At 42.2% G+C, this 26,277-nt stretch overlaps 3 protein-coding genes and 1 long non-coding RNA gene across 18 annotated transcripts in view; 2 read left to right on the forward strand and 2 right to left on the reverse strand.

The window, feature by feature from the left end:
* LOC124429434 lies at positions 1 to 20,928 on the forward strand. 12 transcript variants are annotated; one of them, XM_046974711.1, is made up of 19 exons: positions 219 to 916; positions 1,044 to 1,193; positions 9,991 to 10,240; positions 10,466 to 10,542; positions 10,847 to 11,060; positions 11,445 to 11,579; positions 11,728 to 11,757; positions 11,835 to 11,916; positions 12,001 to 12,195; positions 12,273 to 12,407; positions 12,473 to 12,713; positions 12,825 to 13,053; positions 13,146 to 13,591; positions 13,734 to 14,695; positions 14,795 to 15,579; positions 15,931 to 16,243; positions 16,335 to 16,584; positions 16,745 to 16,972; positions 17,143 to 20,928. In XM_046974711.1, the coding sequence occupies exons 3-19, from the start codon at positions 10,164 to 10,166 to the stop codon at positions 17,346 to 17,348; spliced, it is 4,605 nt and encodes a 1,534-aa protein (XP_046830667.1). In that variant the 5' UTR covers positions 219 to 916; positions 1,044 to 1,193; positions 9,991 to 10,163; the 3' UTR covers positions 17,349 to 20,928. The 12 variants fall into 12 exon arrangements, with proteins under 12 accessions (XP_046830672.1, XP_046830676.1, XP_046830667.1 ...); XM_046974712.1 differs by having other exon boundaries at positions 1,044 to 1,161; XM_046974716.1 differs by lacking the exons at positions 219 to 916; positions 1,044 to 1,193 and adding an exon at positions 1 to 24.
* Positions 1,554 to 26,277, reverse strand: part of LOC124429470 — a 25,206-nt gene continuing 482 nt past the window's right edge. The window contains exon 2 of the long non-coding RNA XR_006943467.1: positions 1,554 to 1,854. This is a non-coding gene — a long non-coding RNA (uncharacterized LOC124429470). The remainder of the gene's footprint in view (positions 1,855 to 26,277) is intronic.
* On the reverse strand, positions 20,682 to 25,112 carry LOC124429462 (kelch-like protein 10). The gene is made up of 9 exons (XM_046974798.1): positions 24,510 to 25,112; positions 23,921 to 24,258; positions 23,508 to 23,839; positions 23,254 to 23,435; positions 22,756 to 22,967; positions 22,359 to 22,694; positions 22,148 to 22,270; positions 21,891 to 22,058; positions 20,682 to 21,770 (listed from the first exon to the last, which is right to left on the reverse strand). The coding sequence occupies exons 1-9, from the start codon at positions 24,908 to 24,910 to the stop codon at positions 21,574 to 21,576; spliced, it is 2,289 nt and encodes a 762-aa protein (XP_046830754.1). The 5' UTR covers positions 24,911 to 25,112; the 3' UTR covers positions 20,682 to 21,573.
* LOC124429458 (15-hydroxyprostaglandin dehydrogenase [NAD(+)]-like) overlaps positions 25,565 to 26,277 on the forward strand; it is a 4,444-nt gene continuing 3,731 nt past the window's right edge. Inside the window, exons 1-2 of one of the 4 annotated variants that reach the window (XM_046974784.1) lie at positions 25,570 to 25,686; positions 25,894 to 25,946. The gene's annotated coding sequence lies outside the window, so the exon portion shown is untranslated. Of the gene's footprint in view, positions 25,760 to 25,893; positions 25,947 to 26,277 lie in introns of all 4 variants that reach the window. The other 3 variants (XM_046974783.1, XM_046974788.1, XM_046974787.1) reach the window with 3 other exon arrangements.

A 26,277-nucleotide genomic window follows, 5' to 3' on the forward strand; every position in this document is an offset into this window, starting at 1 on the left:
ACACGAGGGACGAGAAATGGGAGGGTAGGTTTATTTCTTTTTTTTTCTTTCTTTTTTTCTTTTTAACATCCCTAGCCTCGCACTCATAATGTTAAGTATCCATACGATTTTATGGTCTGCATTTGAACGACTTGATATCGGAGTAGGATAAGGGACGAGACGGTGGTACTGCACGTGCGTATCTTGGACTCTCTGTCACCACGGTGCAGCGTCACTCTGCTCGTCGCCAGTAGCCTTCTCGACAGTGTCGGCACAACACTGTGCGCTTTTCAAGAGGGTGAAAGGGGGGATGGGTCACGGCGGCGGGGGCTAGTCGATAGGGCAGGAGAGAGAGAGAGAGAAAGAGGGAACGTCGAGTCCTCACCTTGCAAGAGGTGAGCTCCACCACGCATTGCAAAGCGGCTGCTGCAAAAGTGAGCCGACTCTTCTTCGGTCAGTTGCTATTTGCAACCGCTGCTGGCAGCGTTTGTTATCGCAGCTCCTGCTGCTATCTTTTTCTGCTAAAGGATAGAGGTTTTTGTGGAGGCGATAGTCGTGGTGGTTGTGCTCGTTTGATAGATAGTGGTAGGTGCTTGTGCTTGTGCTGCGCCTTCGTCGAAAAAGGGAAAGATAAAGATAGGTAGAGCTAGCGAGCGAGCGAGCGAGCGAGAGAGAGAGAGAGAGAGAAAAGTAGCCCTCGAGGTTACGAGGCCAGAGGAGAAAGTGGGTGTTGCCGAAGTAACGTGTTGGACCGTTCGGGAGCTGCCGAGGGACATGCCGGGAGCCCGGACAGGTGGTGGCGTGCTAGAATACGACGAAGGATAAAGAAGGAGATAGAGAAAAAGAACTAAAGAAGGATGCCACTTTTCGTTGATTCTCGATCAACGAGTCATCGACGTCATCAACGCGTCCTCGACGTAAATTTCGTGTTTAGTGAGTAAGTCATGTCAATCTTTTTAATGTTGTGCCTCTTAAAGAGAAGAAAATATTTTCTCATTAATCTGTCGTTTGTACTACCGATGCATTTCGCTTACCAACGAATATCCGATATTAAATTCGTTAAGGGATAATTCGTTGAATAAGGGATGCTCGAGAGTAATCTTAGGTGCATCTCTGTTGGCGGAGATTGGAGGAGACTCGAGAAGGATCGCATAGTTTCGTACTCGTCGAGGAAATATACAGGTCGGATGCAAATTACGATCGCGAACGAGACGGTAATTGGGGCGAAGGGATGTTAAGACTCCTAACGTAGATTGGGATGTTTTCCAGCCCCTTTCTCTCTCTCTCTCTCTCTCTCTCTCTCTCTCTTCTTATCAACTCCGACCATCCCTCCTTTGCCTCCATCCTCCCTCTCTCTCTCTCTCTCTCTCTCTCTCTCCTTTTTTCGTTTGTTTTTCTAAAAGAGGAGGGAGACCGCCGGTGCGCAAAGCTCACGTCAGTGGAACTTTCCGACGTAACGAGAAGAGGAGCTAGTCGCGTTATTGTATACAGCGTGCTCGTGCCCTTTTGCACTCCACGTTTTTTTTGAACCGCCGCGATCCACCCTCTCTCTTTCCTATTTTCCACTACCATCATCTCTTCCTTCTCCTCCTCTCCTCTACAAACGGCGTTGAGTGTTACACTAGAATACCGAGAATAATACTCGAGGCCCGTCGACAGCTCGAGAGAAGTTCCTCACCACCTCCTCCTCAACCCTCTAACCTCACCCTTCCTCTTTCTCTTTACTTCCACATTCATCGCTACCTCCACGAGTTTCACCGAACGTTCTCTCTCTCTCTCTCCCCCTCCCCCACGTTTTCACCCATTCTCCGAGAGGTGTGTGCACTGGCCTCGATTAGTCCCCGCTTATAGAGAGAGAGAGAGAGAGAGAGAGAGCTACCGGATTATTCCTTTTTTTTAAGCAGGGCTGCGAGGGGTACTCGCTAACGACGTCACCGTGTCGAGTGAGTCACGGCTTCTAAATTGATCCCCCACCATCGAGCTCAGACCCTTCTTTCTCACATTTCCTCCCTCTTTCTCTCTTTCTCTCGTTCTCTTTATCTCGACACGCTCGTCAACCTCTTTCTTCTACCATTCTTTTCACCAACATCCCACGACCTATGTACGTACATACAAACGTTTGTCCATGTTCGCTCGAAGGCCACCGTGAGGATAACTTTAATGATTTCTCGCGATATCGTCGATATTCGGCAAGGCTTTATACATCCTTTGTACTTATATTTTATCTGTTTTCCTTTTGTTTCGATAATCGAGTTCATCGTTCCGCGTTAGGAGGTACCTCGGCAAAGTTCTTTGTCGAAAGCATACGTTGAGATTGATCAAAAGTTATCAAGGTACTTGACTCGTGTACATATCCTTCCCTGTAATTTAGTACCACAGATGACTTTATCCTCTCTCTCTCTCTCTTTCGCTCCCCTTCGTTCCCCTTCATTCACTTTATCTTTCTAATCTATCTGAGTGAAACAGACATTTCAGAAAAAGCAGTCGGAGATAGATCGGAAAAATTTTAATAACACGTTTACGCGCGACCCACGAACCGGATTACGGATATACGAGTCGGTACGATCTTATCGATCACGACGTATCGATAAACGTGTCTCATCGTGATTCATCGAGTTGGTTGTTATCGTTCCGATCAAGTATACTCCTATATACGTTCTCTCTTTTTCTCTTTCTCTTTCTGTGTACTTTACAGCACCGCTTTTGCAAGATTTCTCTAGTATGACACAGAGACAACTTTGGACTTTGCGAGATGAAATATAAAACAATGTCGGCACTAGGGCAAATTTCGTTCATGCTACACTTTACGAGGGAAACTTTATAAGCTTGATCGATAGGGAAAACTCGAGAATCGAGCTATAAAGCATTCCAGGATACGTGTAATGAATTACGCGTATAGTACCCTTTTGTTACCTTTACCTTCGCTCGCCCTTCTCTTCTTTGTTTGTTCGCCCGCGCCTGTGTTGGCGCGTCTTTTCACCTTTTCTTTTCTTTTCTAATCACAGATGACATCTCTTACAAATAACTTCAATACGAAGTTTCCACTCGTTTGCTCTTTATTCGACGACGAAATATCAGAGCAGAAGAGACGCGTTCTTTCGAATTTTTCCTCGATTGGCCACTTTCGAGCGAACGTGTTCGGTCTACCAACCTTTTAAAGGCCCGGAGCGAATCGCCCTGCAAAGTGCATCGCCTTTGCCTTCGGCATTTTCATTTTCGAGAGAGGGAGACCTGCAGCGAACATACGAAAAGGAATGGCAGAGAGAGAGAGAGAGAGGGAGGTGGAGGGGGAGGGATTTTAATACGAACAATAAATACAAAGAACAAAGCTCGCACCCTGACATTTCTCGTTGCTTACCGAAAGGTCAGCCCCAATTTTTGTTTTCGAGAGCTGGGGCAGGTAAAGTCTCAGGGGGAATCAGCCACGGACGCATCGATGACTTTATCTCGATGAGAGAGATTATAAATGAAGTATGAAAAATTCAGTGGCCTATAACGATTCATCTTTGATCGACAAAGAAGGGAGTGCGAGAGAGAGAGAGAGAGAGAGACATACAAGTATACTTGATTGGCCTTTTCTTCAATTTACAAATCACAAGAGCCGTTATGACGTTAACTATCGATCATTGCATATCGGTATGTTGTTAATTTCGATCGATTTAAATGGGACACATCCTAGAAGAGAACTTTCCTATAAAATCTTAGAGATCGATCGAGTGGCGGCGAGCAAGGAATATACTAAGAGGGGTAAAGTTAACGCTTAAAACTGTCCAACCTCGAGCATCACTCGACATACTTACATAGATCGTAGAGTTGGCCGACTCTTAAAGGTTAACGTACGGTGAAACGTCGTGTCTTGTTTACGAGTGGGAACAATGAAGATCTCGAAAGGATATTCGAGAAGAACCCTCGTATAATAGATGTTGTATATAAATTTAAAGGAGGAAACTCCTACTCGTGTAATATTTTCCTCAAAGTGATATCACCGTTACGAATCGATGCTGCTCTCGCAATCAAGCCGAGTACAAGACTCTCTCACTCACTCACCCTCTCCCTCGTTCTTCTCTCGGAGTTACTCCGAGAAGAGAGTGTCTCGTCTTTTCAGAAAGTCCGTTATTGAAACGTCACGAAAGAAGAGGACGACGAACGCTTTCCAGTCCGATCGATCCGCTCGTACCGAATTCTTATTCCGTGTGGAGGTATTTGTGGCAGGTATTTGTGAGTACGGGATAAATAATCCAACCGACTCTACTCCGGTGGTAAAGAGCGAGAGAGAAACCGAGAGAGGTACATAACGATGGACGAAAGAAATAACGAGCGTCGAAGGCGCTTTTTCAAACTATTCGGGTCAAGATGTATTAAATTCTTGGCTCGATGCACCACCTGCCCGATTAGCGACGGGACCTTCCCGTTTCTTTCCAAGATCTTTCATGCTCGTTTACTTTTCGAATGGGTATTTCATACGAACGGCCAATCCCCATTTTCTACTTTCTTGTTTCCTTTCCTTCTTCTTTTATATATCATGATCCGAATTGCACCGCCGTCCTCGATAACCATTAAGGATCTATTATTATCGTTGTTTGGTTTAAGAATTCATTTAAACGACGATTATAAAAGGTCCGTATAAAAGCTGGTAGCCTTATTTCCATTTCAGTTTGATCGCCGTTAACGATAAAGTTTTCGATAATCGATATTATATTCTTCAACTTTTACAGAAGCCTGCTCACTCTATTGTTCATATATTTATATATTCATCTATGCATTCGGAACGTGTTATCGTTTAATGCAACAGTAAATGTTTTCATATCAATTACTTGTTTCTTTTCTTTTTTTACGATTTAGCATCACTATAAGCAATATTAATTTGTTTGACCTCCATACCATAAGCACACGCATACCTTATCTCATTTCTCGGCAAGATCTTACAATACCGTTTCTCTACTTTACTTGCTCGAACGACGGCGAGTATTCGAACGCGCGTCGGTTATGAAACAAAAAGAAATATTGGGGAGGTGGGGTCTTGCGACGGTGAGCTCTCGTCCGAGACGATGCTTATCTACCAGTTTGGCGCGTCTCTGTAAAATGTATAATAGAAAATGTATAATGTATAAGCGAAGATGGAGGGTGAGAAAGACATAGATAAATGGGGCTCGAACACGGTGACGTTTGTCTACGAATCACCGTAATAAAGCACGCTTTATCGTTTTAGGCTCGAAACTCGACGAGCACGCGAGCATGCCCGGAGTTGAACCCTGCGGATTTACTCAGCACTATATACGACGGCCACGTACCGTAGTCGGTACGACGTAATCTCGAAATAATATTAAACAGTATTTCTCTGTATTTCTATGTATTTATTCGTGATCGTAACGAAGTAAGGAATGGAATGTTAGTATCGAGTTTGCGGTTTATTGTTGGAACGACGACGGACTAGGGCTTTTGCTGCCGATACTGCGAGAGGGAGAGAGAGAGAGAGAGACAAATAATACGAAAAGTTATTGTCGAGGAATAATAATGCCTCGTCATATTGCTGTTTTAAGAGGTATTGCGAAGCTATGCATTTCAAGACCGAATGGATACAAGAAAGGAAGTAAAAAAAGAGGACCCATCTTGATATTTCAATGAATTCTGCTTTGCGAGTCCACGAGCGGGAGAGAGCGAGAGAGAGCATTCTCACGATACGTCGAGATTCGTACTTATGTAAGACACCTTTCGTATTTTCTTGCATCATTTCGAGGATTCCTGTCCAACAATTTACCGACCCTCGAACTCTCTTTTTCTTTTTCTTTCTCTTCTTGTAGCAGCCCTCTTTTCTAGTCGTTCGAAGAGACCGAAAAAATATTAAAAAAGTACCGAGTGCCGAGACAAAAGAAGTTTCTTTCCTCTTCTTCTTCTTCTACTTCTTCTTCTTCTTCTTCTTCTTCTTCGAGAGAGAGAGAGAGAGAGGGATAAAGTCGACGATAAGAAACATTTCTCAAGAACTTACGAAATAGAAAAAAAAGAAAAAACAAAACAAAAAAGAGAAAAGAAGAAAATGAAAACAAGTTCTTTAATGAAATAATTATTACCAACATTTCCAGACAAATGTTTGGGTATATATTACGGTATGCAACTTGTTGATCGAATGCAAAAAATGATACGCGAGAGAAATTCGTCTCGCATCATTCCTTCGTTTATTTTCGTGGGGTGATTCTTTATCGATTCGGTCGAACAACCAAGTCGATGGGAAGATGGAAGAGGTGTTCAAATCTCTGGTACAAATAGAAGATACCTTAGTTATTTTTCGATTAAGTTATTAATTCGTTTACATCGCGAACGACGCGCTTACCAACGATCTTAGATATTGGCCGCTTTAAAAGATTCGCTGCTATATACGGAAGATTAATAAAGAGGACAGAGAGGTGAGAGCAGGGGGAAGAAAAAAGGGCGAAGTTCAAACAAAGAAGGCGAACGCCCGAAAGAACGAATGGGGCGTTTCGTAATTCTTCCTCTTAAAAAGATTTCAAGTTTCAATTCAATATATATATATATATATATATATATATATATATATATATATATATATATATGTTATGACCTTTACGATAAGGTTATCTGTACGATAAGGTTATTTACAATGGGACGGAATTACATTGTCTAGCCACATGTGGGATAAAAAAGAATTTGGATCCACGACGATAACGAGGTGCTGCTATTCGTTGAAAAGAATGACAGTGTTTCGTAGAGAGCGGAAGAAGAAAATAACAGATATGCGCGACGAGTTAAAACGTCTTCGTACGAGCTTGGGGAAAGTCGGCGACAAATGACGGAACTAATTCAAGAAGTTATCGACCTATCGATCGACGACCGGTGATAATAGAGAGGGAGAGAGAAATGAGAGGTAGAGAGGTTTGCGACTCGTGTCGGTCGAACGAAACGAGTCGCAAATCGATATGAAATTTCAATTTTCCACCCTCTCAGATTCATTTCCTCCGTCTCTCAGAGGAAGGTGTATCCCTTGTGCGCGATGGCCGACTTCATCTGTCACTTTCCATTCGATTTCTATTCGAACGTTCTATTAGTTTGCATTTGTATTAGGAAAACAGCTATCGTGCGGTCCGGCGTAATGCCTTTGCGTCGCATACATTTTCAGTTCGTCGTAAATAATATATTATCCCGGAAGGATATCGAGCAACGTTGATATTTCTAATCTTTGTTAATAGAATCTCGACTAAATCTTGCAAGAAAAAGAAAAAGTCTATATAGCATTGTTACGTGACGAGTGGTAATTGGACTGGAAGATTCTTCAAGGTTATAATCCATTGAAAGAGTAAATCGTAAATCTGTGTTTCGCTCGTTCACACTCGGTTTACTCGTAGAATCCCTAACTACTACTATATCCTAATTGGATGAAAGAGAAAGATATCGTATATTAAATGCGAGAGTTTATCGACCCCGATAACTTCCTTACGTTTTTCGCTTTCCAACAGATATTTTCATTGTTCGAAAATTTTCTTTCTTCTTCTTTCTCCCCACTTCGATAGATTGATCGACCTTTGGCATATCGGGATTCAGGTTAAAAAGATATTTATAAGGGCCCATATTTATTTAATCGGCTATGTTGCAACGCTCTTGTTCAGGGTTGAGAGGATCTTTTTATTATACAGACAGATTGATGCTCCGTCGATCGCACGTAAAGACAAAAAGAGTCCCTTTTATCCCGTCCAAGAACGCTCTTGCGATTCTAGGAAGAAGACAATGCACGCGTTGTCCTACCTCTACATATGTAGCATACGTTGTATATGGGTATGTATCAGCGGAACCTGCTCGTTCGAAGCCTGGATCGCGTTCCCTTGGATGTTATCCAACGACCTTCGGATTGCGTCGAGATCTCGAGCCAACCAAGGCTCTCTCTCTCTCTCTCTCTCTCTTTCTATATATATACGTATATATATACTGTGTGTAGTTCTCTAGACAGAGTACTCCTCTCGAGGAAAGAGATAACGATAAAGGGAAAAAATAAATAGCAATATCTAGGATTACGTTCGATCGAAAGATAACGAGTACGATATACTAGAGATTGGAACGATCACGGATAATCCGATAATGCTGATCTCGATTAATTACGTAAACGATTAATCCCTCGAGAGATCGATAAGCAATTATCTTGTCTCTCTCTAATAACGCTCGGTTTAACTTGCCTACAAAACGAGTTTTTGAAGAATTGATTTGCGCGAAAGAGAAAGCTAAATCGGTATCGTCTTTCTTCGCTTGGGAAAGCTTTTTCTCTTCGGAAAGTAGAAGTCGTCGACGTTGATCGTAAGTAGGTCACAGAGAGTACGAAAGCTCGCGCGTAAGTCGTGTCTCGAATCATTCCGTTTGGGGAGAGTTAAACTGGGCCACGGTGCGTCGGCCTCGACACCAGAAATATTGTCGATTCTTCCCTTACCCCTCCTTCTTTCTTCTCTTCTACGTCAACGATTAGAAAATCGTCGGATGTTCAACTATAAGCTCGATAAACTAAAGCTCGATAAACGAAGATGAAAAAGAATGACAAAGCACGGTTGGTCAGCCGGCCGTCCGTCCGTCCGTCCGTCCGTCCGTCCGTCCGTCCGTCCGTTCATTCATTTGTCTCGGAAATTTATGTTCTTTTCTTTTCTATTTCTTTTCTCCTTTTTTCTTCGATTCCGTCTACCGTTTACGCCGTAGGTATATTTTTAACTTTCCTAAGGCTTAACATAGCAGGCTCGATGGATGGTATCTCTCGCCTTGCCTCGTCTCTTTTATTTTCTTCGCACGAGCAATCTCACCTATCAGACGGAGAGAGAATGAGGATACAGCATCATCTCTTTTCTTTGTGCAAAATATAATCTCCTTAAGGAGGTTGAAATTGCTTCAATAAAAAAAGAATCCTTCTCTCTCTTTGGTTGCCTTCGATAAAAGCATTTTCGATGCTTCGACATTATCTCGCAGATAAAGAATTCTATGCTATTGGGATGTGATTTGTTCTTTGAGGAATAGCGATTTACTTATTACTTTGGATGAGAAATTGCGAGGAAAATCTTGGCAAAAATCTTCGAAGGAAATTTTCAAAATGATTTCATTCACTTATATTTCACTATAACATGTGATTCATTATTTCGACTTTTTTTTTTTAAATTATTTTCAAAGTTAAATTCGTAATAAGGCATAAATACGCGTTTTGAAAGTCGTTTTGAAAGATGGAAATCATTGAAGATGTTTTAAAGCAAAGGATTATCAAAATTGTATCGTTAGGACGAATAGAAGGATATTTTTGTAACGTCGTCGATCGCGAGAAATGAACGGTGTCGTGAGTAAGAAAAACTGAAAAAAATCAAGAAAAAGAGAAGAGGGATGCTGCGATGGAGCAGATGACGCGTGGTTGGGATTTTTCGCGCGGCTCCCATTTCTTTAACTCTCTCTCTCTCTCTCTCTCCCTCTCTCCTCGTTCCAGTGTCTATCTCTTGTCTTCGTCCGTTGAAAGAGGTCGTTGATCTTCCGAGCGAGAGAGAAAAGAGAGGAACACGTTTGTGGGCATACGGCCTTCGTGCGACCTTGACACTGGGACGTGTTTAAAGCGAACTACTTTTCAACGGCTTTTTATCACGGCTACTTAATTTCCGAGTAAAAAAGTCGTTTTCGAATCGTGCGAGAAATCGTTACGTCCAAGTGCTTTGTAACGGTCGTGCCTACGTCGACTCTCATTATTTTCTCGTAGATGCAGTATGAAAATTCGCCTCTCTCTCTCTCTCTCTCTCTCTCTCTCTCTCTCTCTCTCTCTCTCTCTCTCTCCTTTATTCATTGCTAAAAAGGGACAAAATGTTCAACCTTCGATTTGAAATGCTTTTCATTTGAGTTCTTAACTCGTATTTTAATTTGATGATAATATAATTGTATCGAAGGACGATAGATATTAACCGACATAGACCTATCCCCGAGCGACCTATCGCGAGGAATTGTGAAACGGACATATTATTCGACAAGTCACGTATTTATTTTCTCTCTTGGCAGAGGACCTTTGGCGCTGAGGAAGGTCCGAGGAAGATGGCCGGAGGATGGAGTATAGTATCTAGACAGACGAGACATCGTCCTGCACGAAGTTGGCCCCCGTACGATTAGAGAGAATCGAGGTAGAAAGGTGATTGGCAAGGGAGAGGGTGCTTCCTTCCATTCTGAGGATCGAAATGAGCGATCTACAGGCTACCCTCGAGTTCTCCCTCGAGCTCTGCAAGTTCTACAATGTTGACCTCTTTCAGCGAGGGTAAGGAGCATTATTGAAAGCTTCTTTTATTGCACGACTTATGAAAAGGCTCCAGTCCAGTTCGATAGAGTCGTAGAAATAGAAGCGAACGGATAAAGGAGAGAAGAGAAATCAAAGTCCCAACTAAAGTTTCACTTTTATCATTCCTCCTCCCTCCCTCTACCCCCCACCCCCCGCCCAGTGATAATCCTTCGATGAAAATATGTCCGATCTCTGTTCACGTAGATATTACCAAATCCGGACGGCTCTTCGAGTGTCGCCAAAATTGCCGGTCAAGGTGGAAGTCAATCAGCCGCGAAACCGTGAGTGTCCGTCGAGATCAGACCTGGGTAAATGATTGCTAACCAAGGACGATACGGATGTATCAGAGATCGTATCAGAGATTTGTATTATTCAATTTTTATTAGAAATATATTTTTCAAGAAGAGATAAAATTGAGAAAAGAGATAGAGGTAGCAAGTTAAATTAAAAATCTATAATAAGAATAACTTGTGATAAAACGATCACGAGTTTCCCTTCCTAGTGAAGAAATCAATTACTCAGGTCTAATCGAATCATCGTCACCCTCTAATTGGGCAATAGGGGAACGTAAAGACGTCGTTTTAGATTCGTTGGAGGCACCGGGCACGAGCAAACGCTTTCCAATCTTGTACAGAAACGAAGAGGTGACACTGGGTACTTCGGTCCTATTTCGTGCCCACGTGCTTGTACACAGTCACAAGATCGAGGAGGCCCTGTCTCGCACCCACTTCAATCTCGGCGTCGAACTATGGTTCAGTGAACATACACAACCCGGAAACATGGCATGCGTGTCATCGAGGTGAGCACTTTAACGGCTGCCTCTTTCCCTTTCTCTCCCTCCTCCTCTCTCTCTCTCTCTCTCTCTCTCTCTCTCTCTCTCTCTCATTTACAATCGGTTTATCGCGATCACGATGAAACACACTGACGTAACTCGAGGACTCGTGGATACGCTCACGCACACATGCATGCACGCACACGTACCCACACGTAAGCTCGCACGTATTAGAAATGATACAACGAATGAGTGTTCCGATGAAACGGACGAAAATCGATACTTTCGAACAACTCGTGCACTCCTTTCTCTCTCTCTCTCTCTCTCTCTGTCTCTCTATTTTTTTCTCCTCCTCTCCTTCTCTTTCGCGCGTTTTTTTCTTTCATTATTCTCCGTTCGATTCCTTTTCAGGGCATTGCAGTTAAACTTCGCGCCAACGAAGGGCCTCCATTATCATCTCCCGGTACTCTTCGATTACTTTCATCTCGCCGCCGTATCCATCACGATCCACGCTTGCCTCGTGGCGCTTCATCAGCCGTACATCAAGTCGGTATCTCTTTCGTTCTCCTTTCTCTCTCTCTCTCTCTCTCTCTCTCTCTCTCTCTCTCTCTGTCTGTCTTCTACTTATGTATTGGCACGCTGTTCATTATTCTTTTTCGTTTCTTATATTGGATTTTCGCGCGCGAACAATCAGGAAGAGCATCCTGCATTATGTTCAGAGTTGGTAAGTTCAGAGAAATCTTCTTTGCATATTTATCAATCTTCCCGTTCGGCCAATCAACCCATTTACGTAATTTGTAGCGCACCACGCGGTGGGAAGCCTTGGTTGCAGTTTAAACAGACGGCAGCCAACAATGAGAATAACGCAACATTCGGGAACGTTGTAAGTTTAGCAGTCAAGTGGTGGTTCATTGGTTTCTCCTTAAACTGACTGCGATTGAATTCTCCTTATATTTGTTGTCCGTAGGAAAGCACGACAAGGTGCGTCGGTTCGGCTACCAGGATGCAACACGCCAGGTTGGTACAACAGGAAGTGACGAGATTACTTTTAGCCGCTAGGGAATCCCTGTTGAACGATCTGGCCGATCTAGCGAGACTTTTACCTTCTTGGCAGCAAAGGGCACTGGAGCTTGCACAGAACACGCACAAAGAGATCACCAAGGTCGTGTGTTAGTTCGCTATCCAATATCCGATCGGTTTATCTTGAAAATAACATGTCATGCATGTAATCGATTGCAGATGATGGACACGGAAGAGGCAGATATAGCTCAACTATGCGCACAAAATATCGTCCTCTGGCAACACTTTCTGGAAGCTTTCTCTGGTCGCGAAGCTGTGCATCAACATCTCGCTAGGATTCATCATCAGTTGAGAGTAAGATATTGCGGCTCGATCGTTTGTCCTCGATCGTACTTGTTTTCACCAAGCTCGTTTTTTAGGTCAAACGCTTCGCCGAGGGTTTCTTCGTGTTGGAAAATCCAAGAATGTCGGCGGCGGGCTGTTACGACGCAAATTATCAATCGTATCAGGCTGTGAGCGAGACCGCACGAAGATCGCGTTATCTCGCCTCGCTGCCACCGTTGCCGGTACATTGCCCGGAATTGGACGGCGATCTTCATTCGTTGCCTTTAATATTCGAGGATCAATATGCCGATATGCAGCAGAGACACAGAAACAGTAGTAAGAAGAAGACCGTCCGTTTGATACGATCTAGATCGGTTATCGGACGTTTTATCGGTTAAAACGAAAAATAGATAATGCGTTATATACGTAGAATGTGTTACCCTTCAGTTCCCAGCATGGACGATTGCAGCTGTGGGATCGCCGCGATTCTGGAGTCCAGGTCTATGGGTATCTGGTCGCCGAGAAGCGAAGGTGCTGCGCAGGATATTGGAGCGATGCAGGCTCGTTTCGCGACCAGCCCTTCGACATTGCCGGCCAGGCATAGCAAGTCTCTCGATCAGCTGGGCCCCGAAATGGCGCCGTTGCAGCCAAGATCGTCTCCTAAGACATTACCCAGGTTTGTTTGAGCCTCGTTGATCGATCGTTCAACTCGTGCGGGCCAATTAAAAATCTTTATTCCTTACGAGATTTACGCGTATAATTCAATAGGTCGGTCTCGACGCAATTATTTCCCAAACAACGTGGCGGTATTAGAAATGCGACCCCGCCAGCGACGGTTCCGTCGAGAGGAGGAAGGCCAAGGTCAACGGTACCGTCCGGCAACACCCTCTTACCACCGTCCGGACAGCAGCAGGCATGTTCGGCGCCAAATCCATCGTTGAGTTCCACTCCGGTGATACCTCTTCCTCGTGCCAAATCCACCCAGATGTTGGTGCAAAATCGGCAACAAGTCGATCCGCAATCCGCGTCCATCGGTTCGCTCCTTGTGGCGATGTTTCCCGAGCTACCGTCGGACACTCGACTCCCTGGCTATCGGCCGTCCGGTAAATCCTGCGAACAGAATTTAACGGTACCCTCCTATATCAGAACGTTGGACTTGGCCCAGCTGGCCGATTGCTTGAATACCGAGAGCAAATCTTCACAAATCTCCGAAGGTATGATCTCTTTCTTTGTTTCCTTTCCTTTTCTCCTTTTTTCCTTTCCTTCGGTCCCTCTATTTAATTTCATTCTCGTTACATCTCCAATAAACGAACGTATTATCTCGCGTTCATGTGCGAGTTCATGTGCTTCTTTCAGAGTTTCACTCTTTGGACACCAGGAGGATACGATTGGAGCCAAGGAGTCATCGATTGTTGAACCGCCAAGGCCTTTCCGGCAACGATCAAAACAATTTTCCTCTTGGCAAGTCGGGTGCAAACGTTGATGGTTTATTGCGCGAACAACAGCCTCTTCACACGACGGCCACTCTCGACAGGATAACATATCGTGGAAATGGCAGAAAGCAGGCACATCAAACAGGTGGTAAATACAATCAAACGAACGGATTGGAATCACGACGTTATCACACAATCGGGAAAACTAGCTCGGGTCATGGACAACGCAATCGGGAAATGCAGAATTCGATGAACGGTACGACCCTGACGAGCAGTCATTCGTTGCTGATGGAACCGTTGTACAGAGTATCGAATTACTCCTCGACCACTACGGATTCCTTCTTTTATCGAACGAACGGCACCAGCGGCCGTACCCGCGACGAGACTGATCGACCAAAGAGACCAAAGAGTACCGACAGACTCGTCGACGAGGTTGAGAGGAACGAATGTTGCGAGTTTAGGAGAGAGAGAACGAAACGGAAAGATGAGAGAGTGACGAAGTCACCACGAAACGGTGTAACTTTGTCTTGTTACATGGAGGAGAAACAGCAGAAGCGAGGTCAACGCGAAAAGAAAACTATCGAATCACCTAACGAGCCTCTCTACGAGGTAATTACGCTCAAGGTCGAACCAAAGAGGGAGACGCGCGTTGAAAGGAGAAGGGATAAGCACGGTAGGAGGCCACATTCCGCTCCCGTTCTCGACACCGAACGTCCTCCGCCCGAGGATGTTAGAAAGTGTGCGCATAGGAACAGGAAGGCCGCACCACCGCCTCCGGCTTATCAGGATCCGGCTATGGCACCTTTGCCCAAGTATCGTCATCCACCGCCAGCTCCTACGACCAGTGTCCTCGAAGTTGAGAACAACAATAAGATCATTCTGAAGGTAATGATAATGGTTTGCTATCGAATTCTTTTCTTCCGTTTCGTCTGATTTCCGATGAACCCTGTCATATACTGTACTGTATATAACATTCTTTTTCAGGTTGAACCGATAAAGTCCCCGATCGAGATATCGATTACGAACGGTAAAACGCCATCGTCCGAGATTTCAAATACCGGTGAACAGCCGCCCAATGTGAAAAGACTGAGATGTGCCAGCGTACCCGTGGCACAGAACAAAATCGTAGTACCGCGTAGCGCCGTTTCGCTACCATGCATGCCGATACGCGATAGCAAAGATAGCCTTAGCAACAATCATCCCGTCATTCCAAATCCCCTTAGTCCGCCGTCCACTCGACCGAGTAGTCCTACGACTAGTTCGAGCTCTAGCAACTTGACGTCCGAGTGTTCAGGTTGGGTCAGTAGCGGCGACACGTCTAGCTCGGAACAAAGGCGTAACGCGAGATTGTCCAGCGAGCAATTGCGTCAGAAGCTTTCCAAGATCGTACCGAGGAAAAAGAGTCCGGCAAAGGAGAGTAGTCCGATCGAACATTCTTACGAAGAAGTTAGATTGCCGCCACCCAAGATGTTCCAGGACGAGCCACCACCTCCCGAAGAGTTTCGTGATCCACCAGTCCCTATCGACAATCCTCTTTATCACGTTTACGAGACGGTAAAAAGAACTCGGAGTCCCAAGCGAAACAAGACGGCACCCTGTAGTCCTCAACGTAGTCGGGAAAATGCATATGGTGCTGGTAGGGATATCTGTTTGGATTGTTATCAAGAAGGCAAGGAACTTTTGCAGAGCACACAGGACGACTTGATCAATTTTAAAAAATGCAAGGAGGATTTTAAGCGACAGATGAGCTTCTCTGGAAGGATTTATAGGTGTGTATTTATTGGATTTTGAGGATTGTCCTGACCAATGCTCTCGGTTCCTCCGATACTCTTCCGACAGACCGCAACGATCCTCTCTCTCGAAATTTTTATCTTTTGTTTCTTCCCGCTAACGCAAGAATGTATTTGTAATATGGCGTGTTTTGTGTCTTGGATGGATTGAGTCGAGGAGTTTTGATTCGCCGTTTCTTGTCTCTCTCTCTCTCTCTCTCTCTCCCCCTCTTTTTCTCTCTCTCTCTCTCTCTCTCTCTCTCTCTCTCTCTCTCTCTCTCTCTCTCTCTTACTCCGCTCCACCTTTCCGTTCGTATTTTAAGTTCTCTTTATCTACCTTACCCTATTTAGAGAACGCAAAGAAGCGCAGTATCGCTTCCATAAGCGTGCCCGTTCTTTCGGATACGGTGACCTTCTGACCCCGTCGTCGATTCAACCTCTAAGATCGAATGTGCCTCTTAGCGATTACCCGAGTCTGGCCTCGACCTTGCCGTATTTCCACATCAGCGACGAGTACCGACTCTTCTCGCCGGAAGGTGCTCATCTAATCGTTTGCGTACACGGGCTCGATGGTAATGCGGCTGATCTACGTCTCGTCAAGACTTATCTCGAATTGGGTCTACCTGGGGCACACTTGGACTTTCTCATGTCCGAAAAGAATCAAGTAAGTGTTTCCATCTTTACATCATATATATTCTCCTTTCTTCTTTGTTCTATATGACTTTGTTGTTGAATTAAATCTTATCGCTTTTAAGGGTGATACTTTTTCGGACTTTGACACGATGACGGATAGACTGGTAGCTGAGATTCGTCATCACATCGAAATATCGGGCTTGAATCCAACGAAAGTGAGCTTCATCGGGCACTCTCTGGGGACCATCATCATACGAAGTGCTCTAACGCGACCACAACTTCGGCCATTACTTCCTCGTTTGCATACCTTCCTTAGTTTAAGTGGACCTCATTTAGGCACTCTTTACAATACCAGTGGATTGGTTAATGCTGGTTAGTGAGATTATACTTAAAACGTGTATATATATATATATATATATATATATATATATATATATATATATATATATATATATATATATATATATATATATATATATATACGTTTGTATATACACACATCTGTTGGTATATCTTTTTCATATATCGCTAGGTATGTGGTTCATGCAAAAATGGAAAAAGTCCGGATCGTTGCTCCAACTGGCGATGAAGGACGCGCCAGATGTCAGGCGTTCCTTCATGTTTCGTTTAAGTCAGAAGAGCAATTTGCAAAAATTCAAACACGTACTCCTGTGCGGAAGCGCTCAAGATCGGTACGTGCCGCTTCACTCGGCGAGAATAGAACTCTGCAAGGCTGCCGTACGTGATCCGTCCGATCAAGGTATTCCAATATCTCGCCTATGGAAAAAAACCATCAGAAAATATTTTAACTTTTTTCTCTTTTCTCTCAATCGAGTATATTTTATAATTATACGCATATACACGAATATATAAATGTGTCTATCTGCATATGTATTATATTTAATTCATGACAAGTTTTCTTATTTGTAGGGGCAGCGTATCGCGAGATGGTGCAAAATATACTCTATCCCGTGATGTCGGCATCCGGTGTGAGTTTGGTTAGATACGATGTCCATCATGCGCTTCCACCGACAGCAAACGCTCTGATCGGTCGAGCAGCTCACATCGCCGTCCTTGACTCCGAGCTTTTCATCGAGAAATTTCTCCTCGTTGCTGGTCTCAAATATTTCAGATAAGGAACGGGCACAGTTTCATTCACGGATGAGAGTACGGTCATGATCTGTTGTGTACTCTAAGTCATAAAAGCCAAAGAATGATGAACGACAAAAAGGAACAAGAGTAATGAAAAATATACGATAGTATGTTGATAGGGAGAGAGAGAGAGAGAGAGAGGGAGAGAGAGAGAGAGAGAGAGAACGGCGCGTTATCGTCGCTTCTTTAATAGCTAGTCCGTTTCTAATCATAAGTATGGGAGACACCGCATGATTATTGATTAGGTAGTTTGATTAACGACGAAGAAAAAAAACGATTACATTTTAAAAGTAAACGATTTTCCCACGATCGCATCGGTTTAAAAATCTTTCGGCCTAGTTCGAGATCGATCGACGATTTTTAGAAAAGAATACAAAAATCAAAAAAAAAAAAAAAGAAAATCACGAGCAAAAATTATCGGGAATCATCGACGGATCCTCGTAAAGCCAATTTCATCGATATGTCGCGACGAAAAGTCATACATACCTACATTAATTTAATTGTAAGATCGTCGAACGAGATTGGTCAATTGGTCGGGCAAGTATGCGTCGCAATGTACATTTCTTTTTCTATTTTTCTTTCTGATTTCTTTTCAAGAATTTCAAAAAACTCGCAATCGACTCGAGTCATTCGTCGCAATATACTTGCCGCTTGTTATAAAGTACGCAGACAGTGTTTCGCTGACTCTGTCAGACTAACATAAGAGTTAGTCCGCTAATGATATAAACATAACTCGTTTTAGTTTTCATACATGCACGTTAAACCTATCAACAGCAACGCTCAAATTTTCACTACGTTAATCGAATGTTATTGTTAATGCATTTTGTCGCTAAGAAACAAACAAAATTATGATACTCGATCGATTATCGTATTCATCGAAAATCGTATTTAATAAATATTCGTATATTCGTAATCCTCATTTCACATTTTTAAATTGACACCTCAAATATAATTTCCTCCGATTGGTTTTTGTCAATGAAGTCACGGATAATTCTCTTTGTAAGAGTCAGCGATTCGCCGCGTATTTAAAAGAAAAGAAAGGAGAAAAGTTAAAAAAAGAAATAAAAAAATAAAATAAAATATAAAATAAAAAGTACGCGAGAGAGAGAGAGAGAGAGAGAGAGAGAGAGAGAGAGAGAGACAATGCGAGAGAAAGCATTGTCTAGGCATTAGGAAAGTTATGAAACGCATGTCAATTGTTACCCTCAGATAAGTGTGAGTGCGTCCCGTGCGTGTAGAGAGGATGGATGAACCAAATAAGAAAACGAAAAAAAGGATGATGGACGAAAAGAAAAAAAAAATAAACTAGAAAAGACAACATGAATTGGAGTATTATATTTGTGCGATTTTCTTTGGTGTTGCACGGCGAAACGAAACGTGCACAATTCGATTAGAACTTTTGAAGGAGCGTAACGCGAACGAGCTTGCGAACGAAGAATACATGTCGCGCTAATGGAAGATGAAAAAAGGGCGCTCTATTTGCGTGCGAAGAAAACGGAAACGTATCTAAAGAAAGAGAAGGAAAGAAAAAAGTCGTTTCAGGTATATGAAATCCCTCCAGTACTAGATCTCAATTGCTCGTAACAATCTACGGAGAATTATAACTAATTAAATAACTCGACCTGCGGATGTTCTACATAAGGAGATACGCCTATTACATCGATCGATTAATCGTCGTCGGAAATGAGAGACGCGCGCGCGCCAGAGAGGGAGAGAGAGAAAGCTGAAACGAAATATATGTGTATATATATATATATATATATATATATATATATATATATACATACATATATATTAATAATAAAGAAAGAAACGTGAAATGGCGTTATAGTTTCGTAGCATCATCGTCGTAGCTTGTCGATCATTATCGTACGATTAGCTTTTAATTAATTATAGCTAAGACTCTTTACAAGACTCTTAAGTCGTTGGTGCTAAGTATCAAAATCTTCATTTCTTTCTTCATCATCATTTATTTATATGTATATTCAAGACCGATTTGTTCCGCTTTTTATCGTAATATTAAAAGCCTTGGGTAATATCGTTCCTTTTTATCGCGAGTGTGTGCTTAATGAGAAAGAAAAAGAGATCCAGTAGAAATTGAACGCGAACCTTGATCGATTTTTTTACGATAAATTAAATAGATTTTTGCGACTCATTATATTTCCTTTTTCCTTTTTCAATGGGCTGGTATCCCATATAAAGAAAGAATAAAAAGAAAGAGAATGCTTGTGTGTGTTTGTGTGTGATTTGTGTGTATGAGAGAGGGAGAGAAATAAATAATTATTATATGACCATCTATGATAAAACATTATTAACGATTTTTAAAAGGCATTAACAATGACGACATTTGCATATTAATTAATTATATGAACGAATCGATTATTATAAATGAATTTATTGGAGCGTAAACAAAGTTTCATTTTGACGATTCGACGAAATGCATACCGGCCCTTTTTCGTCGCATCGCATTGTAAGAAAAAATACGGTGACCGCCAAAAGAAAGGAAAAATAATAAGAAAGGATTCGAAATCGAATAATATAAAGAAAATTAGGCAATATTGAATAATAATCTTCGAGAGATAATTTTTTCACTCATCGTGAAATCATATGCCGTAGGAATTTTCATTAAAATCATAATTAGTTGCTCGTTTGCATATGAGTCTTTGTAATCATATCGAGAATTAACATACGTGTACCATTTGAATTGATTTTACATAAGTCAATATGTGTATACACACACACACACACACACACATATTAACATGATTTGTGTAATGTTTTAGTTTCTTATCGTCGTACGCATGGCACAATTTTTCTCGAGAAACTCGTTTTGACGAGGACAAAGTTGCGAAAACTCCAAACGAAGATACGATCCGACGATAGATTCTAACGATCGATCGATCGATCGATCGATCGATATACATGTGTGTGTATGTACATAAACACACGTAGGTATATCATTTAACCGTGAAAAAAAATGCACATTCGCAATTTTAGAAGGATTTACTCGATGGATTTCTCGGCAGTAGGGCGAGCGCGTCATCGATTTTAATCTGATTTCTTTTTTACGCGCGTACGTGCATCGATTGTTATACTATTTTTAATTACGAGAATCGACCAAACGACAAACGATCGGCGTGTTCGACATTACGTTCGATCATGTTTGAGATCTTACGATTGGCAAAAAAGAAAAAAATAAAAGGGGAACACGCTTGACTCGTTCGTCCGTTGATTAGTGGTATATTTTTTAATTCAGTTTAATCAATGAGATCAGCAAGTATTTATCAATACAACTATGTATGGTTTTGTGGAATAAGATCGTGTATCGTGCGAGAGGGATTAGAGAGAGAGAGAGAGAGAGAGAGAGAGAGAGAGAGAGAGAGAGAGAGAGAGAGAGAGAATGAGAGGGGCGAGAGAGAGAAGTACAAGAAGAAGTAAAGAAGTTTGTCGTTAAAGGAGAAACACCAATGAAGAAGTAACAATGTATACACTATACATAATATATGCGTACATATGAGAAAAAATGAAATAAATCTATACATAAAGAGATAGATTAATATAAAATCTCGATTTATTAATGAAGGGCATGGGCTGCATGCCAACAACCTCATTTTTATCTTCAGCTTGCTCTATACTTTCATAAAGAAGAAAAAGAAAGAAAGGAATAAAGACACATTTATATAGTTTTATTAATAGGATTAAATCTCTCTCTGATTACATAACAATCACGATAACGAACACAATCGGAAGATACACGTGTAAGAATAAAAATTCGAAATAATTTTCACCATTTCGTTCTTTATATCTTCGAAATAAACGTGTTTGAAACACTATAGATAAAAGTCATAGATGTACGTGATAATCAGAGAAATTAAAATCGTATATACACGCGTGAAATTAACGTGTCCCTTGTAAATTTTACAAACATTAAAAAAAAGAAAAGAAAAAAGAAAAAAAATAAAAAAGATATCAATATCGCATAAAAAATTTGCTAAAACGATAAATTGCTAAATCGATTGATGGATAAAAATTTGTAAAGTTGTTCGATCTTGAATCTTTTGTAGAAATGTTGCTTTGCTTCCGATTAACGATATGATTTTGTGTGTGCTTTTGTGCGTGTGTGTGCGTGTGCGTGTGCGTGTGCGTGGGTGTGCGTTTTTTTAATTTCTTAAAATAATAATAAATAATTAGAAAGGATAGCGTTCCGTCCTATTCGACGTTACGAAAGTCCTCTGGCGCTTCGTCGTTTTCCTCGTGAAAATTTCCAAGAGCACCCTCGGCCATACCGTCAATAGGTCCAGCAGCATTCATACCAATTGCTTCGTCTATGATCATGGCAATGTTCGTCTCGGTAGGACCTTCTCCAGCTTGATCCGGTTTTACACGACCATTTGTAGTTGCTTGACCTAAATATCGACGAGATACTTTTAACAATAAATAGAATATTTAAAAGATATATAGGCGAGAAAGAGAAAAAGATCATAGGAAAATTAAAGGTAAAATAAAATAAGATAAATCAGACTTACCTTGACCAAGATCTCGTACTTTGCTGAGGTAGGAGTACTCTCGTGCGTTTGGCAGACCAGATATCACGCAGGCACTGAGAGCACTACGATTGAGATTCATCGGCGACGCGTCGTACCACTCGTTGCTATCCGCATCGTAGCACTCGACGTAGGCGATAGTGGTTGTACCTAATGGTTATGGGCGATAGTGATTCTACTTCTCGTTTCGATCATTGAAATAGATCATCGAGAAGCCAGTTAGAGACTCTTTGACTCACCATTGAAACCTCCAACTACAAAGATCATATCGTCGAGGATCACGGTGGCAAAGTTACTTCGTGGACTGAACATTTCGGTGACTTCCTGCCAATCCTCAGAGTTGTTAGGACTGTAACGTTCTCCTAAAAGGAGATCAAGGAGATGGCTAAAGAAAAGTAGAAAGGACAAACTGATTGTCGCTCGGGTTTCGAGTATCGAAGAAACTTTCACCGGAACTTAGCCTAATGAAGCCGTTGAAGCCGCCCAGAGCGTAAAGACTATCTCGAAAAGCAACCAACGAGACACCGGATCTAGGACTGATCATCGATCGAATGTAACTCCACTGATTGCTTTCGAGATCGTAGACCTCGGCGGAGTCGAGGATTTCCTGTCCATTGAAACCGCCAACGATGTAAATCTTATTGCGGAGTGCGGCCGCACTAGCGTCCGAACGTTGTCGATTCATCGGCGGTATCATTTCCCATTGATTCTTCTGTGGCTCGTATCGTTCGGCCGAATTCATTCTGGTTCTTCCATTGTATCCTCCTAATGCGTATATCTTGCCACCTTTTGAAAAAATAGAGGGCACTTGATATTGACTTACTTTCGAAGTTTAACAATGACTTACCGTGCGTACAGACGCTAACATAACACCTAGCGTGGTACATGCAAGCTCGTTCACGCCATTCCTTCGTCACTGGATCGAAACATCGGACGGTGTTAAAGTGTTCATTCCCGTCAAATCCTCCAATCATATAGATGAGATCGTTGAGAGCGCATATCCCGTGATAAGCTCGTGGCGTCAGATCCGTGCTTACTGATAGAAACCATCTGTCAGCTCTGTAGTTTACACAGTTGACATTTACACAAATATGATTCTTAAGGCATGGATTACGCAGATATTTTCTTCGCTATCTATCCTTTTTGTTTCCTTTTATTTTATTTTATTTTTCTTTTTCTTTTGTTTTGTTTCTCGTTTCTTTTTTTTTGTTTTTTTTTTGTTTTATTTTGTTTTTTTTTTTTTTGTTTTTTTTGTTTTTTTTTTTCATTTCCTTCATTCTTTTCTCCGCACGTTCTCTTTATTTTACTATGGCCAATCGTTTCGCGACGACATGACCAGTTTTACCTCGTGTCGTAAGTCTCGACGAAACTGGTCGGTGAACCGGCACTCCAACCGCCAATCGCAAAAAGTATTTCGTAGGGTACTCGTGGTCTCGACAACGGATTCTTCATGTCGATTTCTCCGTTCTGTTTGTTGTCTTGTTCGGTTAGGTAAGCTTTTGCCGACTGCAATGTTCGTTGACAGGCCTGGAAGGATAATAAATTGGAGACATTTCAAATTCATTCCAGTAATGTTTATTCCCTTCGTATTTTACCTACTTCGTTTTCCCGAATGAGTTTCCAATTGAGGACGTTGTCAGCGAAATAATTGTAGCTCATTGATCCATAACGTATACATTCCAGCAACTTTGTCACGTGAATCTTCCTCTCATCCACTTTATACTCGATCCATGTTTTAACGGCCTCGAATACTATCTCTTCGTTTTTCACGTTGAGTTCGTCGTCCTCTAATATTGACTCCAATTCCTCCGACTGCAATTCCTTGAACTCTGAACTCTCGTAAAGTATTTGTTTGAAGTGATGACGAATGTATCTTCGGCCTTTCTCTTCGAGATCCCGGCAGAAATAATGACGTGCAAATTTGAAGATTCCTAAGATCGTAAAAAACGAACTTAGGATCGATCAACATTCCTTTTCGTCAAAGTCATGTCGCGTATTGACCTCCCTAATACCTAGACAATTGTCCGGTTTGAGTTCTTGCAAGAGAAACTGACAACAGAGCTGGACAACACCAAGGACCTCGAATTGATCTGCCAAAGGTAAGAGTTGCTCTACGTTGTCCGCGTTAACGTTGCAGGTGCCAGTGTAAGCATAATCGAGGATCAGAGCGAAGATTTCGCTGGGTACCGAGTCGATGACTACCTCGGTAGTCTCGCTCTTTCCACCCTTGAGGCTATTGGTAAAGAGGGCTTTGAAGTAAGGACTAACCGCTGAAAGTATGGCTCGATGAACAGGAAAAAACTCGTCCTTGGCACATCTGATAGCACCGTCGCAAAGTTGTCGATTTGCTCTGAAAATAAATCGTTCGTTGATCGTGCGCTCTATCCTTCCTAAGTAGAAGAGGAAGAAGAAGAAGAGAAAGAGGAAAGGAAAAAAGAAAAGAGCCTCTTTATTTGTATAATCGATATTATTGGGTGTATTATATACGACAATCCTCGTTCGCACAATATCATCATTCGATTCATATCTATGTTAGCTTATAGAGAAATAATCCAAGTCCATGCCGCTAGGTCGGTCTAGATAATAGCCTGAAAAAATAACCTAAGTTCCGACCAGACAATTGGGAACTCGACCAGGGCATAATTGGAGGGGAGACAAACACACTTCCTCACTCTGGCTGCCTGTTTTCTCTTGCACTGTTTAAGTGCAAGAACAGCGGCAGTACGAAAACGACGTCTCGTAATATTTGATTGGGCAACGATAGCTTCCTGAGCGTCATCCTGACGTAATTGTCCATCGGTTCGTGGCCTTGAACCGAGTCGTCGACCTGGTAACGATGAAAGTAACGGCCGGAGGATTAGCAATGGATTTCGTGCTGGTCTTCCTCTATTGGCTCCTCCTCGCCGACGAAAAACTCCTCTCAAATCTTCCTCCCTCGAATCCTCTTCGCTCTCGTTATTATCAAACCCTGTCCAAACGTAACCGCGGAGACTCGCGGCCATGACAGACGAAGGCCAAAAATTTCCACATTCGAGTTTGCCTGATACTACTCTTAGCTCGATCGATCGTGTTCGATCGCGGCTGAGAGAAAGTCGTTAATCGAATTCGACTCGTATCGTACTTCCGATTGGAATTCTTCCATTTTGAATGAATATCATTTGAAAATGAGACATTTTTATTTTTCTCTACTTCTCTCTCGTTCTCTTCTTTTTTCTTTTTTTTTTTTTTTTCTTTTTTTTTTCAAATCACTCCTAAGCAGTAAATTGTGGACTGAGAGAGGTTGGCCGATACGGGGAAAATTATACTTCGGACGCTTCCTTTCATCCGAACATTCAAATATCATCGTCGAAAGATTTCGAACGTTTCAACAATATTTTTTGAATTAAAAAATTCTTCTCGCGTATGTAGATGAAAAGTTTATCAGAAAAACGGACAAATTTGTGAATTGAAAATATCAATTTTAAGCAAATCAAAGAAAATACAAATGAAAGATTTGCGTTCAAAGACGACGGTGGCAGGTTCTCATTTCAAGGGCGGGGTCGATGTCGCTTTCTCGCCCTTCGTGAAATGGTGAATCCCTAATCTTACGGCGGCTGAGGGGTATACAGGGAGGAGGAGCAGCATTGGATGGAAGGTTAAGGGCTGTCTAGGGGGCGCGAGTCGCTAACGCAGCGAGTCGACACGTACACACGTGCGTCGCGTGTTGGCACGCAACCCCGCGCCAATCAATATCCAGCTATATAGGGTGTGTGCGCATTCATTTGCCGTGGGAATTTAGGTGAGTCTCGATCTTTCAGTAGGAACCCGATCACCAACCACACCTCGTTGAAGCCTGGAATCTCGATACTCTCGTGCGTGTTTGTTTCTTCGTTTCTTGCCCCTTTTCCTCTTATCCATTTCCGTGCGTGCGTGCGCGCGCGTCCCTGCGTATATGCTTGTGTGCGCGCGTACTCTAACCGAGAGACACGTTTCGCTTTCGTTTCAGTCTCTATCATCTCGGCTTCTCGTGACTTCGGGAGAACCAGCGGAATTATAAAGGTATGGAAAACGTCTAAATATAACGAAAGGGAGACTTTTTCGCGCTACTAGCTTGCATCTTGTTTACTGCTTCGATTTTACATTCTCTCCGTTTATTATTATTATTATTATATCTTCGTTCTTTTTTTCATCGTCGTCTTTATCAAGACGTTTTATTAAGATTTCTCCTTTTTCACGTTTACAGAAGGATCATATACATTCGAGTGACGTTTAATTAGACGTTTAAATAGACCGGCGATTTTTATTTTCGTTCGAAAGAAAGTGACACAATTTGATTTTTCATCTCTGAAAGTATTTTTTAATTTTTAATTTTTCTTTTTTTCCTTTTCTT

This window comes from Vespa crabro, chromosome 15 (genome assembly GCF_910589235.1).
Source record: "Vespa crabro chromosome 15, iyVesCrab1.2, whole genome shotgun sequence".
In the NCBI taxonomy this organism is placed as follows: domain Eukaryota; kingdom Metazoa; phylum Arthropoda; class Insecta; order Hymenoptera; family Vespidae; genus Vespa; species Vespa crabro.

Coding starts and splice junctions, on each gene's coding strand:
- LOC124429434 (XM_046974716.1), top strand. CDS start 10,164: ATGAGCGATCTACAGGCTACCCTCGAGTTCTCCCTCGAGCTCTGCAAG. Junction 12,196..12,272: donor CGCACAAAGAGATCACCAAG/GTCGTGTGTTAG, acceptor AATCGATTGCAG/ATGATGGACACGGAAGAGGC. Junction 13,592..13,733: donor ATCTTCACAAATCTCCGAAG/GTATGATCTCTT, acceptor TGCTTCTTTCAG/AGTTTCACTCTTTGGACACC.
- LOC124429462 (XM_046974798.1), bottom strand. CDS start 24,910: ATGGCCGCGAGTCTCCGCGGTTACGTTTGGACAGGGTTTGATAATAAC. Junction 23,436..23,507: donor AACTCATTCGGGAAAACGAA/GTAGGTAAAATA, acceptor TTATCCTTCCAG/GCCTGTCAACGAACATTGCA. Junction 22,059..22,147: donor TGTAGTTGGAGGTTTCAATG/GTGAGTCAAAGA, acceptor CATAACCATTAG/GTACAACCACTATCGCCTAC.